At 37.0% G+C, this 13941-nt stretch overlaps 3 protein-coding genes across 3 annotated transcripts; all 3 read left to right on the top strand.

Moving 5' to 3' along the window:
• Positions 1 to 573: 573 nt before the first annotated feature.
• Positions 574 to 7280, top strand: LOC18993011 (protein MICRORCHIDIA 6). Its single transcript, XM_006416475.2, has 20 exons — positions 574 to 941; positions 1227 to 1545; positions 1744 to 1818; positions 1912 to 1946; positions 2292 to 2370; positions 2471 to 2560; positions 2695 to 2770; positions 2929 to 3007; positions 3080 to 3208; positions 3681 to 3779; positions 3875 to 3961; positions 4220 to 4366; positions 4466 to 4558; positions 4881 to 4932; positions 5050 to 5161; positions 5413 to 5624; positions 5932 to 6041; positions 6312 to 6391; positions 6480 to 6522; positions 6875 to 7280. Exons 2-20 carry the CDS (start codon positions 1236 to 1238, stop codon positions 6989 to 6991), a joined length of 2025 nt encoding a protein of 674 aa, XP_006416538.1. The 5' UTR covers positions 574 to 941; positions 1227 to 1235; the 3' UTR covers positions 6992 to 7280.
• A 724-nt stretch (positions 7281 to 8004) lies between these two features.
• On the top strand, positions 8005 to 12095 carry LOC18993010 (inter-alpha-trypsin inhibitor heavy chain H1). The gene is made up of 13 exons (XM_006416474.2): positions 8005 to 8584; positions 8881 to 9033; positions 9150 to 9362; positions 9463 to 9552; positions 9665 to 9781; positions 9870 to 10139; positions 10248 to 10404; positions 10496 to 10573; positions 10673 to 10773; positions 10884 to 11054; positions 11141 to 11215; positions 11289 to 11399; positions 11527 to 12095. The coding sequence occupies exons 1-13, from the start codon at positions 8189 to 8191 to the stop codon at positions 11860 to 11862; spliced, it is 2268 nt and encodes a 755-aa protein (XP_006416537.1). The 5' UTR covers positions 8005 to 8188; the 3' UTR covers positions 11863 to 12095.
• Positions 12096 to 12478: 383 nt separating this feature from the next.
• LOC18993008 lies at positions 12479 to 13504 on the top strand (the record flags this gene model as incomplete). The annotated part of the gene is made up of 4 exons (XM_024152289.1): positions 12479 to 12545; positions 12631 to 12926; positions 13063 to 13204; positions 13485 to 13504. Coding segments are annotated over 4 exons (525 nt in total), but the record flags the coding sequence as incomplete, so codon positions are not given.
• Between the last annotated feature and the right edge of the window lie 437 nt (positions 13505 to 13941).

The raw sequence follows: 13941 nt of genomic DNA, 5'->3' as shown, positions 1-13941 counted from the left end.
AATAAAAAATGTTTTTTTATGTATGCAAATTAAATAAACCAAATCTTTATTTATAGAGTATGAAAAATAATGAATTTTGATACAATAAAATAAAAGAAAACATATTTTTCTATAAAATAACTGATCTCAAATAATTTAGATAAAAATATTTTTTTTCATGCAATCACTACATGTTAGTATGTCATATGTTGTTCTCTTTCTACTCTTTTTTTTAGATTCAACATGTTGAAAGAATTCAACAGATATGAATCTAACTCAGTTTTGTATTTTTTTCAACATATCATTGTATTGAATCAATAGTTGAATTAAAAAATTCAACTTGCCAATGTAACTAATCTCAGGACATTGATAAGCAAAGCATCAATTTTTTTTTACTTTCTTACTCCATGTAGATATTAACCTTTTTTTTTCTACTTGTCCGTATTTTACTATTTTTTTCTTTTCTGGGAGTATCATTTGTTAGTTTATAATATTTATTTAAATAAATTATAAATATAAGCTGGCCCCACATTGTTTCGTTCACCGTCTTCCCCAACTTCTTCCCCTAGAAGTTTCCCCTCCAAATTCCCCCACTGTCCTTTCTCAAGCTCTCCTCCGCGAATTTCATCCCATCTGAATCGTCTCTCTCTCTTCAGACTCAGATTTTTAATCTATTTATTTCTCTCTACGTATTTTGTCTTTGTTTTCACCGGAACAATATCCGGCAGCTATCCGAGACCTCACTCCTCGACTGTCTGGTTTCATCGCCGTCGTTCTCTCAACGCCCTGAAAAATTCCACGAGGAGTGCTAAGTCGAAGTGTCGCCGGAGTGGTAATCGGTATACCGAGAGAAGCCCTAAGATTATTGTCAACTTTCATATCTTCTTCTGCTCTATTTATATCGTCGCACATTGTCGAAAAAATGGAAAGTAGCAGTCGATTTGCATGAGAATAATTTTCAGGTAAACTAAGATCCTTAGCAGCGAAGATCTTCTCTCTCTCTCTCTCTCACTCTCTCTTGGCCTTTGTGATTCTGTTATTCCCCTGATTTTTAAATTTCTAGGTCATTTATCTGAGTTCCATTTACTAGAATTGCTCCATAAATTTTGCAGGACACTTTTTCTTCATAATAGTGAGGTTTGAGGGATTTCTTAGGGCGCACATATACACAAGAATATACGAATTCTGTGACTGTGAGTGTGATATCTCTGAAATACGTTTCTTATATATTTTATTTTCCCCACCAGATAAACAAGATGAGCTACAACAGAAGTGTGAACGTTTCTCATGATGCTTTGGTTATTAAACCCGAGCACCGCTCGATGCTTCAGAACAACTCACCTAGAAGCCATGGTTCCAAAGAATATGCTCTACCTCAAGATTCAGAAGAAAATAGAGGATCAATCGGTGGGCAAAGTAGCACAAGTGTGGTTGATCAGGTCCGGACGCCACCTGAAGATGCCGGTGTCACTTCTTCATCCACCATATGCCCAGCCCCTATTTGTAGGCAATTCTGGAAAGCTGGAAACTACACTGATGAACTGAGTTCAAAGTCTCAGCAGTCAAGTATGCGATATTGCTAAAACTCAGTTGTCATTTACTTTTTCTTACTCTTTGCTTGGATGAGTTGGTCTTTATCGCTGGAGGTTATAATGTTTTGAGTCATACACACCAGAGAACATCGTTTCCTTTACCTTGATTCCTTAGTTTTTCTCTATATATGTGGAAGCGTTTTGCTTATGGTTCTTGACATATGTTTCACAGCTGGAAAAAATTATCTTCATGTGCACCCTATGTTCCTTCACTCCAATGCTACCTCACATAAATGGGCTTTTGGTGGTATGCAATCATAATTTCCCCTTTCTTTACATGTGTCTAGCAAACATTATTCAAGCGTTTTAACAAGACTTGTCTGGTTCTCTCTACCTGCAGCTGTTGCAGAAATGCTTGACAATGCTGTTGATGAGGTACGTCCATTCTTTTGATGTGCTTAATAGTTTAATCTGATTACCTGCTTGTTCATTACTGTAAATATATGAATGAGATTCTTTAGAACGTTTGTTTCTACACATCTTGATTTCTTGGGAAAACTGAAAATGTTTTGAGTCTCAAAATAGTTGATATACTAGTATAAAGATATTCTTGATAGAGAACTTGTTTTCTGGAACCCAGGCGCTTCACTTTCTGACTCCATTTTGTCGTTTGTTTCATTAAGGTGGAAGTGTGCCGAAAATATTAGTGAACTGATCTTAAAAGTTCTGAATGACAAATTATTAATATGTTGTGTGCTTTCTATCTTCGTCACCCTATAGATCCAAAATGGGGGCACTTTTGTCATTGTAGATAAAACCACAAACCCAAGGGATGGTACAACAGCATTGCTAATTCAAGGTATTCTTGCATGGCATCTTTTCTTGGGTTAAGTTCCGTGCCATTTCACGAAGGGGGCGTGAAAATTAATTTTCTAATCATGTTTGCATTAAACTTTCAGATGATGGTGGTGGGATGGATCCTCAAGCAATGCGGCATTGCATGGGTTTTGGATTCTCAGATAAGAAATCGGATTCAGCCATTGGAAGATGTATGTATTTCTCTTCACACGTTAGACTTGTGTCTTTAGTTATGATTCTGCAACACATATCTCTAATTATGATTTTGCGGTAGATATTTTTAGATAAATTGTTCTGCATCTCAGTCTTTGTTATGATTCTTTAGATGGAAATGGTTTCAAGACCAGCACAATGAGACTTGGGGCAGATGTCATTGTTTTCAGCCGCCATTTTAAGAACCAGTGAGTGGCCATTGTTGTATTGGAGGATTTTGAAATAGTATATATGGGTGTACGTTTGATCGTTTTACCTTTCTAGTTGCCTCCATTAATAATTTCATTTTATAATTTGCGTTCTAAACAAAAGAGGGTACTGATTGTTTTCTTTTCCATCTAACTAGAACATGGACACAAAGTATAGGGCTCCTTTCTTATACATACCTGACCCGTACTGGCCATGACAGAATAGTTGTTCCCATTGTAAGTCTCCTTTTATCACACACATGATTTTACCTTGTTTTTCTGTAATCTAACCGTGTAGCCAATATTCAGTTGGATTACGAGTTTAAGGCATCAACTAGCGAATTTGTGACATTGCAAGACCGAGAACATTATATATCCAGTCTCTCAATTCTACTAGAATGGTCTCCATTTTCAACTGAGGCAGAACTTTTGCAACAGGCAAGGCCAATTTTCTTGATAAAAATTTCTCCATGCAACTCATGTTGTTTGCAATCTGTATATTTATTGATTACTTGCCTAAAATTTGGGGCTCCATGAGTGGGATATTTCCTGTTATGATACTACTCACTTTTGATGAGCTTCAAGTTTTTATAATTTCTTGATCTTACCTTTGAAGCCATCCACGATTGCTCTCCGTTTTTATAATTCCATATTTCTCGGATGTTGTTGCCTAAAGTAGTATTTATATCTCCTCCCACTCCTTGATAATATGGATGAATGAAGGCCCAGGTAAGACAAGTGAGCTATTCAATGGGGATTTAAGTGTGCGCTCAACTTAAGCTCATTCATGTTGGCCTATTTTCTGTTTGTGCTTGCCCCTGCATCATATAAAAGCGTTTCTTTGATCTTATAAGTTACGAAGTTCCTCTTTTCAGTGACAGTTTGCTTCCTTCTTTTCTCCTCGTGGCAGTTTGACAACGTTGGATCACATGGGACAAAGGTTATCATCTATAATATGTGGCTCAACAGCGATGCTAAGTTGGAATTAGACTTTGACTCGGTTGCAGAGGTTAATATGATTTATCTTTCATGTTTCTGATATTCTTTTAATTGCCAAAGTATTATCATTAATTAAGATCTTGTCTTGTTCCTTGTTTTGTACAGGATATTCTTCTTGAAGGAAACATAGAAAAGACCAAATGTAAGATTGCGAATGATCATATTGCAAACCGGTTTTCTCACTCTCTTCGTGTAAGTTTCTATTTCTTTTGGTCAATTGTTTATGCTAATGTTTATTTGTAAGTGGCATACACGGTAATACTGAATCATACATGTATGCGAGAATCATGAATACTCATGGGAAATACGTAGTAGACATAGACATAGATAAAGGCCTCAGAAAGCTATATAATCGCATAGATATGTGTGTGCAACTGTGTTTATTCAGATGCTAGACAACTGGCTTGCATCTGAAATGAGATATTTTCCGCTGATGATACCTTTGTTCAGGTTTACCTATCCATACTATACTTGCGGATTCCTGAGACTTTCAAGATAGTGTTGCGTGGTAAGGTTGTCGAGCATCATAACATTGCTGATGATCTCAAGTATCCGCAGTACATCTTGTATAAGCCTCAAGTTGCTGGACATGGAGGGGTATGCTAAATATCAGGAGGTTTTTGTTTTTCTACTTCTAAAAATTCTTAGTTATTTTTCTCCTTTATTATGGTTCGAATCTCGGGGTTCAATGAGCAGGCTGAAGTTGTGACGACGATTGGATTTCTGAAAGAAGCTCCCAAAGTAAATCTTAGTGGATTCTGTGTTTATCATAAAAACCGTCTGATAATGGTGAGTTTTGAAATGTTAAATATGTTAGTTCGCATTCACTAGAAAAAAGGATTACCATATACCGGGATACTGTTTAAATTTTTGTTGCATCCTTGTTTGTATGGCTGTGCCATGGAAAAAGTGTCTAAATGTTTGCTGGACTTTTCTACACTGATACTAATGCATATATAGAGGGCTTTTTTTTATAAACTATTAAACATACTAAAAAATCGAAATTTGCCACAGAATAGTTTTTTCCCCCAGTTAAAGACAGCACAAAGTATCTCGTCAAGTTTCTTTGTATGTTACAGTGACCTTGTCTATTTCTTTTTGCTCCTTTCAGCCATTTTGGCAGGTCCTGAGCACGACAAACAGTAAAGGAAGAGGAATTGTTGGTAAGAATCTGCAAAAAGGATCAATCAATAAGACAATAAATTTCCTACTGATTTGGCTGTTTTCAGCACAGTTCTCTCTGATGGGTGAATTTATGTTAAGTTTTATGTGTGTTCCAGGTGCTCTAGAAGCTAATTTTGTTGAGCCAACCCATAACAAGCAGGATTTTGAGAAAACTGTCCTTCTTCAGAAACTTGAAAACCGTTTAAAGGAAATGACAATAGAATATTGGTAATTTCCTAAGTCTTGTCTCTTTGGTGGCTGTTATGTTGCTACTTTGATCTATTCCGTCGTCAAAATAGATAATATTACACAGTTTTTGTAGTGTATGAGAGAAGACCATATAAGATATCTTGTTCTCTTGCTGAGCATGGGATTTTAGTCATCTGTTTTCCTCGAACAGTTTCCCCATTATCTCTGAGTTGGCTTGCATCACTTTCCAGTGTTTCTTACTATTTCTAATGATTGAAAATCTTTAATAGGGACTGCCATTGTGTGTTGATTGGGTATACTAAGAAGCCTCGTCTTAAGGTATCTCAAAATGTTCAACCTGGCGGTAGGACAAATGGCAACATGTTCCACAAAAATTCTGCTGGAGATAGTGGCAGACAAGCAATAAGTCCTCCTCCAGGCTTCCCAGCAGTTTTTCCTAATCCAAATTTGGCGCCTCTTCCTAGAATTTCAGCCCAGCCAGGTAAAATGCTACTACGAATTAAACCATGAAGAAAGTTGGAGTTCTAAATATTCGACTGCCCAGTCCGAGTACAGTAGCCCCTGGATTGGTCCAGGATTATGCCCATTTTAAGAAATATGAAAACAATAATGCTGCAAAGGCTCTGTATAGACATTCAAGTGCTTCTGCTATTATCGTGATGTGTGGAAGGAATAGTTAATTTCACGCATTCATTTTGTTGGACGTCGTTTTGTACTGAATAATTTCTGTTTCAGCATTCAAAAACTTTCACTGACGCTGACGCGTGATGGTTGCATTATTGTTGCAGTGGCATTGGAGAAGAGGAAAGAACATCCTGATTTTGTTGCAAGTGCAGCGTCAAAAAGAAAGGTGGGAAGTGATGGCTTTACTGTGGCGGGTCAGAATCGGGTTGAACAGGTACCTCAAAATATCTTTTCTTCTCTTTGATTCCTGTTTAACATGTTGAACCCCATGAATGCGCCCAATACCTAGACGCTGCATACAAAACTGTGGATATTCCTAACTTGAGTTTCATCTGATCATTGTTTAAAGTATATATGACATTTCCCTTGTGTGATATATCCCATGGACATGTCCCCACCTAGAAACATGATAGTAACTTTTGTTTGTATCCACTTCTGCTCATTCCATTTCTCTAACGTCATTGATCTTGCACATGCTCTGAAGTTTATTCAAGGATCTGCAATACGGTCACAAGATAGTGAAACTGTCAAGCTGATGGAAGAAAACAAGAAGCTCCGAGCAAAGTAAGTTAAATTATGTAACTTATATTGTCAATTTCTGGTTTTGTTTGTGATTTCGGCCAGAAATTTATTATGTATCTCTTATACGTAGATGGTTGGACCACAAGGTGCGAAGTCAAAACCTTGAACTCAAGGTACTTCCCTTATAACATTAACAACTCTTTTAGATTACTTGTCTCTTTCGTCTGCTTCGGTGGTTTTGACTTATCGTTGTTCCTGCCAAATCCCAACTTCCTCTAAAGACATATCAAATCTATGGAGCAGATTTAGCGTCTCTCCATGAGTCTTTTCCTCTGTGTCTTTTGTAAAACTATCTATTAATCGGTTAATAAGTTGCTTAATGGCAATTCCAGCTGTCACTTTATTTGAAAATACATACGAGATTGCTCTCTGTCGCCATATTCTGGTGATTAGGATAACCGTCAAAATGATTGCAAAAGCGATATTGATTTTGTCGTGATACAATTTTGGGTTTTGTTTGCGCAGGCCTTAAATCTGAGGAGTGAGCTCGATAATGTTAAAACTGAATATGAAAGGTTAATGGAAGAGCTACAAGCTTTAGGTTTGGTGAAAGAGGAGTGCAGAAGAAATGTAAATACGTAGATAGTTTGCAATTTTGCCTGATCATGAATCATGAAGTCCATCCATCTTCTACGTGGAAACTAAAAATCCTTAGTTTATCTCTCTGCTACGTAAAAGGAGCCTACGGTAGAAGACAACAAAATGTGACAAAAAAAAACAGTATTCATGTTTATTTTTAAAAAAAAACATCCTTTTGTCTAAAAAAAGTTATTCAAATGAAAAAACACTGAATTTTTTCACAGAAATAACGTTAAATTGTACCTATAAAAGATTAACATTACTCTCATTTGACATTTAATTGAATCGAAATCAGAGTTTGTAATAATGTAATTTTATTTCCAAGGATAGAGCTATCAAACTTCCAGGCTTCCAGCAGTTACAATATGAAGAATCATCACTAATAAATACATTATCATTTCTGTAATTAGATTGCAAATTTGTAATCAGAGCATTGATTAACCATAACTCCACACTAACTATTTCCATCAATTATTAAATAATCATAAGTAATAATAACTCTCGGCCTAAGGTTATAAAGTCCTGATTTGCTTAGACCATATTACCAAAACACTACTAAATCAGGAAATAATCCAACCAACTATTCCCAAATAAGAAACCAAAGAAACTAATAATAATCCAGCCTAAGTATACATCACCTGATCCCACCAACCCAATAAACGCATGGAAAGCCCATGACCCAACGGCTAGTCACGTGAGAGCGCACAAGCATCCATGACATTATACCGTTGAAGAACGTTAAAGTTAGAATCGGATGCTTCAACTACATTCATACTCCGGTGGGTCCACCATGTTCTCTTGCCACGTGGCTAGAAACGATTCGTTCGCACGAATTCATTTATCCGTCCGAAAAAATGAATGCGAATGTAGCTGATTCGCCCACCTTGTCGGTATACTGAACTTGGCTCCTGACCGTTGGATCTTGATCGCGCCAAAAAAAGGAAAATGGTATTTGGGTGATACAAAAAATTACATATAAATAATAATAAATTAGTGAAAAATGCGCTGGAAAAAACTCGACTCCGAAGTGATTTCTTTCCCCTTTTTTTCCCCATCGTTGTCTGAAGAAAGAAACCGAATTAGAATCAATTTCAACGATTCGTCCTCCGGATTTTCAATTCTGATTTGCTTTCCCGAGAAAATAAAGAGAAGAAGGCGAAGCAACCCGAGACAAATTTCTTCGCCGTCTGTGTGGGAAAGATGGCGGAGGATTTCGCAAGGGCGGTGGACGATGGGCTTAAGCTCGCGAAACGGATTTATTTCGGAAACGACCGAGCGGTTGCGGCGCCGAGGCTAGCGGCGCCGATGGAGAGATCTTCCCCGGCGCAGGCTTACCTTCCTTCGGCACCGATGGTTTACGCCGTTATACCCGACCCGGGGATTGTGGATAACCCGGATTTGCCCAGCTATCAGCCTCACGTGCACGGCAGGTGCGACCCACCGGCTCTGATTCCCTTGCAGATGAACGCGATTGAGCTCGACGTTGATTGTTACCTCGACACGGCTCTCGTTACCGTCACCGGATCGTGGCGTGTTCACTGCGTTATGGGAAGCAAGAGATGTGATTGCCGAATCGCTATTCCTATGGGAGAACAGGTTTGCTTTCTTTCTTTTTTTTTTTTCCCGGGAAAATTGAGATTTCTCATTACGAATTTAGTTCACTGCTAATGTTTCGTCTCTCAATATGAAAAATACGATGTGGAAATCGAGGATTTTGGTGAAGGATTCGCTTATTATTAGTTAGTGATCTGTGAAGTCGTTGATGGTTTACACTAAGCTCGAATGCTTGGTCTTGTACTTTGTTACCACAAACGGCTCACTTCTGAGTCTGAAGCAGGGGATCCAGCTCCATTCTCTGATGGATCTCAAACTGATACTAAATGGCTAAACAGGGTTCAATTCTAAGTGTTGAGGTTGAGATTCCTAGAAAATCTTACACAACCCAATTGATCTCAGCCGAAGATGGCAACGAATTGGAGAAATCGGCACAACCTCAAAATGCAGGCTTCTTGAAACCAAACATATTCACTCTCACAGTGCCACAGGTGATGATGGTCCAAGTTTCCACTTGAATGTTCTTTCCTCTTCTTGTGTTTTTTTTTTTGTTTGTTTGTTTATTTCTCTTTCTGATTAGGCCTATCATTTCTTTTCTTGTTTCCAGGTTGATGGAGGTACAAACCTCTCTATCAAGATGTCTTGGTCTCAGAAGTTGACTTACAACGAAGGGCAGTTTTTCCTCGATATTCCTTTCAACTTTCCTGAGTATGTGACTCCTGCTGTAAAGAAAATCTCTAAGAGAGAAAAGATTTACTTGAGTGTTAATGCCGGTACTGGAACAGAAGTTCTATGTAAAGGATGTAGTCATCAACTAAAGGTGTGATTTTATACTTCTTTCTGAACACGCTCCATGATATTTGACGGTTTTTCTTTTTCTTTCTGTCCTATAACTTTCTTATTCTGTTCATGTATTACAGGAAAAAATGCGGAATGCCGGGAAGTTGAGGTTTTCATATGAAGCAGATGTTTTGAAGTGGTCGAATACCGATTTTAGCTTTTCTTATACGGTATGAACTCTCGCTGGTGACTTGAATCTCAGTTTGTGCTTCAACGCCGAATAGGCCCTACTCTTCACTTGGTACTAAAGATTGCTTATCTCTTTATTTTTATTTTTCATAGGCTTCTTCAAGTCATATAGTTGGTGGACTTTTCCTTCAATCTGCGCCTGTTCACGACGTTGATCAGAGAGATATATTTTCTTTCTATCTTTTTCCTGGAAAGCAGCAAAGAACCAAGGTTTGATTTTGTACATTTTCTTCTTTGATGCAATAAATGCCATTTTCAGTACAATCTTTAAGTTTTTTTTTTTTTGGGTCTACTTCAGGCATTCAAGCGGGAGGTAATGTTTGTTGTTGATACAAGTAAAAGCATGACCGGAAAACCTCTCGAGGATGTACATAATGCGATATCGACCGCTCTATCTAAGCTTAATCCTGGAGATTCCTTCAACATTATCACTTTCAGTGATGACACTTCTCTGTTTTCGACATCAATGGAGTTGGTTACTCCAGATGCTGTTGAAAGAGGAATTGAGTGGATGAACAAGAACTTTGTTGTCGCCGATGGTACAAACATGCTCCCTCCTCTAGAGAAGGTCTTTCTGCCACACACTTGTAGCTTAAAAAGCTTAATACTTTGGTAACTATAGCCCCTCAGATCGAGTCCTGGCATTAATTTGGCCAACTTCTATGAATACTTTCAGGCTGTGGAAATGCTTTCGAATACTCGTGGCTCCATTCCTATGATCTTCTTCGTAACAGATGGGTCTGTTGAAGATGAGAGACACATTTGCGATGTAATGAAGAAACGTCTTGCTAGTGCTGGATCAGTGTGTCCACGGATACACACTTTTGGGTTAGGTAAATTTTTCTCCAAGTTTTAATGTGAAATGACCAGGATTATTTTTTCTTTATTTACCTTTTCATATATAGACTCTCTGCAATATTTCAGGTGTATTTTGTAATCACTACTTCCTGCAAATGCTTGCGAATCTATCCAGGGGCCAGCACGAATCAGTTTATAATACAGGTAAAATTTTGACTCCGTTTGTTGAATTAGAGGAAAAAATTACACAATATGTGATATGGTTTCTTAAACAGTTTTCATTTATCCTCACCTCATGTACAGATCACATCGAGGAACGAATGGACAAATTGTTTACAAGGGCTTTATCCACTGTTCTTGTGAATATAACAATCGAGCCCCTGCAGAATCTTGATGAAGTTGAGGTGTGCCTCTATGCTAAGATTGCGTGCTTATCTTTTCTGGCAAATCTTTTTTGTTTGACTATATGAAGTTGATGCCTGAAGCTGAAAGTGTTACCTGTAACTACTTTTAGGTATACCCTTCAAATATTCCGGATCTGACGTCTGCAAGTCCATTGATGATATATGGAAGATACCGAGGAAAGTTCCCTGAGAATGTTAAAGCCAATGGTCTGCTAGGAGATTTGAGCAGCTTTTCTGCAGACTTGACGGTACAAAGTGCAAAAGACATGCCTCTTGATAAAGTAAGTTCACCTTCTTTCTCATTATCATTCCCTCTTCTTAAGACATCCCGGTTTAACACAAATTGACATTCCCTAAATAATTTTAGGTATTTGCAAAGAATGTGATTGACTTGCTTACTGCTGAGGCATGGTTCTCTGAAGACAAACAGTTAAAAGAGAAGGTTCGTGTACAAATTCAATTATTTCCTCTTCAGGATTATCTTCTTCATTCTGCTTTATTTATTTGTCTCTCAGATTGCTAAACTAAGCATCCAAACCGGTGTACCATCTGAGTATACTCGAATGATCCAATTGGAGCACACAGAAGAAGCATTGAAACCCAGCGACACTGGCGGAAAGAAAAAGGTATTTATCCGTGTCTATAAGTTATGAACTTTAATCGCAACATTCAACCAAAACCTAGTGATTTGTTCTGTTCAGAGGACAAAATCAGACTCTTTTTAACTCATATGTTCATCAAATACTTAAACAGACAGCCAGCAACGGCGAGAAACAGAAGATGATATCAAGAACGATCCCACTACAAAACCTCGGGATAGGCTTTGGTGATAGAACAGCCACCACAGAGAATGTTCCACCAGGATTTGGAGAACAGAGAGCACCTGATGCTGCAGAGAAGTTCGTGAAGGCTGCCTCGAGCTGTTGTGTCTCCTTGTGCAACAAATGTTGCTGCATGTGTTGTGTGCAATGCTGCACGAAGCTCAATGATCAATGTGTCCTTGTCTTCACACAGCTCTTCACAGCGCTTGCTTGCATCGCCTGCTTTGAATGTTGCACAAATGTTTGCTGTACCTGTGGAGACGACTAGTTATTTAAAAAAATGATTTGGAATTCGAGTGTAAAGCTTGAATAAGCTTCAAAGGAAGTCTGTACATTTACCTTACACTGCATGTAATTTTTGTACGGCCGGGTCAGATATAAAAGGTGTGTTTTTTTTGTTGTTGTATAGCTGCTTCAGAGGAGAAAGTGTAAAGAACAGACAAATCCATGTGTATCCTTCACAATTTACTCGATTTCGATCTCTTAAACCATATTTTTTTATATAAAGAATGCGATTTTGTTGAACCGATATTCAACAAAGTCCACAAAGATGGGATCGAGTGTTAGATAAATGGTGACTTGAAGATTTCGAGGGATTATAGGAACTTGAGCCCAATTTTTGACCTGCTGGCTTATTGCTGGCGTCAGGGATTTGTGTTTACTGTGTCTTTAAAAACATGGGACCACTATGATCATCTTTATCTCCTAAAGCTATTCAAGGAGATAAAAGATCATCGACAGAAAAAGAAAATTTCTTGGATACACACACATACATGTACTTATTAATATATGTCTCTTGAAATATGAAGGTTTGTTTTCATTATTTGTCTGAATTAACTTACTCTTTTTGTTGTGTTGATCATGTAAGATTTTGATTTTGTTGGATACAGTTTTTTAGTTGGGTTCAAAGAAAGTTTAATGGAAAAAAGCATGAGTCAACTTCAGATTCTTGTGAGTAAATATCCTTATACTAAGAAGACTAATACATTAAACGTCTTTGCATAAATCATTGATCTGTTTGATAATCTATATATAGCTCAAGAATCATCAGGCCCTGATTTGAGTAAAGACCTCCAAAGTTGGCCACAGGACGAAGCAACCTTCTTAGCAATTGGAACACTTGGAAACAATATCTGCTCTAAGGAAGAAGAAGAAGAAGCACATTCTAGCAAAGATCTCACTGCTATTAATACAGATGTTACTATTGGGAAGAAGAAATCGCTCTCTTTTCTTCTCAAGAAGATGTTTGTTTGCACAAGTGGCTTCAAAACTCCACCTCCTCTTCTTGATTTGTCTAGAGGAGATTCATTGCCCAATACACGAATGGAAAAGGTACCTTTTATCTATACATATATGATCAACTTATTCATTCTCTACAACAACTTTTTTTTTTATTATAAAAACGAGTGAATTCAATGATATTTATGTAAACTATAAACATTCTTTATATTGTGTGTGTTGTGTGCAGATGCTTAGGACAATACTCAACAAGAAGATACATCCACAACGTTCAAATGCTATTGCAAAGAAGTATTTGGAGAATCATAAGATTATAGATGAACCTCGTTCAAGTGTTGACGCGAACAAATGGGTTAAGACTGATTCTGAATGTGAGATTTACTAAATATTATTTTTCTTCAGGTCGTAAACATTTAAAAGATTTTCTCATAATATATATACATAGTATAATGAAATTAACCAAATTGTTATATGGTTGGTTCTATGCTGTATTATGTTAAATCAAAAGCATGTAGTAGATACACCATAAGGACAAATTAAAATGCAGAAAGATGAAAAGTGTAAGAATTTAAAAATAGATTAATAATTAATAGAAAGATGTAGAACAAGAATGTATAGGGAAGCTTAATTCAATTTCTTTTATGATTACAGATATTGTCTTGGAGATGTAGATATCAACCAATAAGCTAAATGGACCTGATTGATTGTCATGGTAATTCATAGAAAGGAAACAGATAAACAAACAAAAAAGTTTAGTAATTATATTTTTATAAAATATGTAAATTAGCAAAACATGACTAATAATTTGAATAATAAAATAACCAAAAACTCTATGTTTCAGGTATCAAATGAGTGGTGTAAGTTTAACTCTTGGAAAAGAAAGTTCAACTGTTCAAGATATGAAGAATAACATGAAGATGGGTCATGTTACAGTCTACAGATGTACATTTGATTGTCAAATTCCACATTTCCGTTTTTGTTGTTCCTCATCTTTCATTATATAATTTTTTTCAGATTTTAATGTGGCGAAGAAATCTGTTTGCTCTTGTGTGTACTGTTGTTGTAACTTGTAACTACAAATATTCAGTTCATAATAATTGAAGAATGA

This window comes from Eutrema salsugineum, unplaced genomic scaffold (genome assembly GCF_000478725.1).
Source record: "Eutrema salsugineum unplaced genomic scaffold, Eutsalg1_0 scaffold_5, whole genome shotgun sequence".
Taxonomy (NCBI): domain Eukaryota; kingdom Viridiplantae; phylum Streptophyta; class Magnoliopsida; order Brassicales; family Brassicaceae; genus Eutrema; species Eutrema salsugineum.
This window is presented reverse-complemented; position numbering and strand designations above follow the sequence as displayed.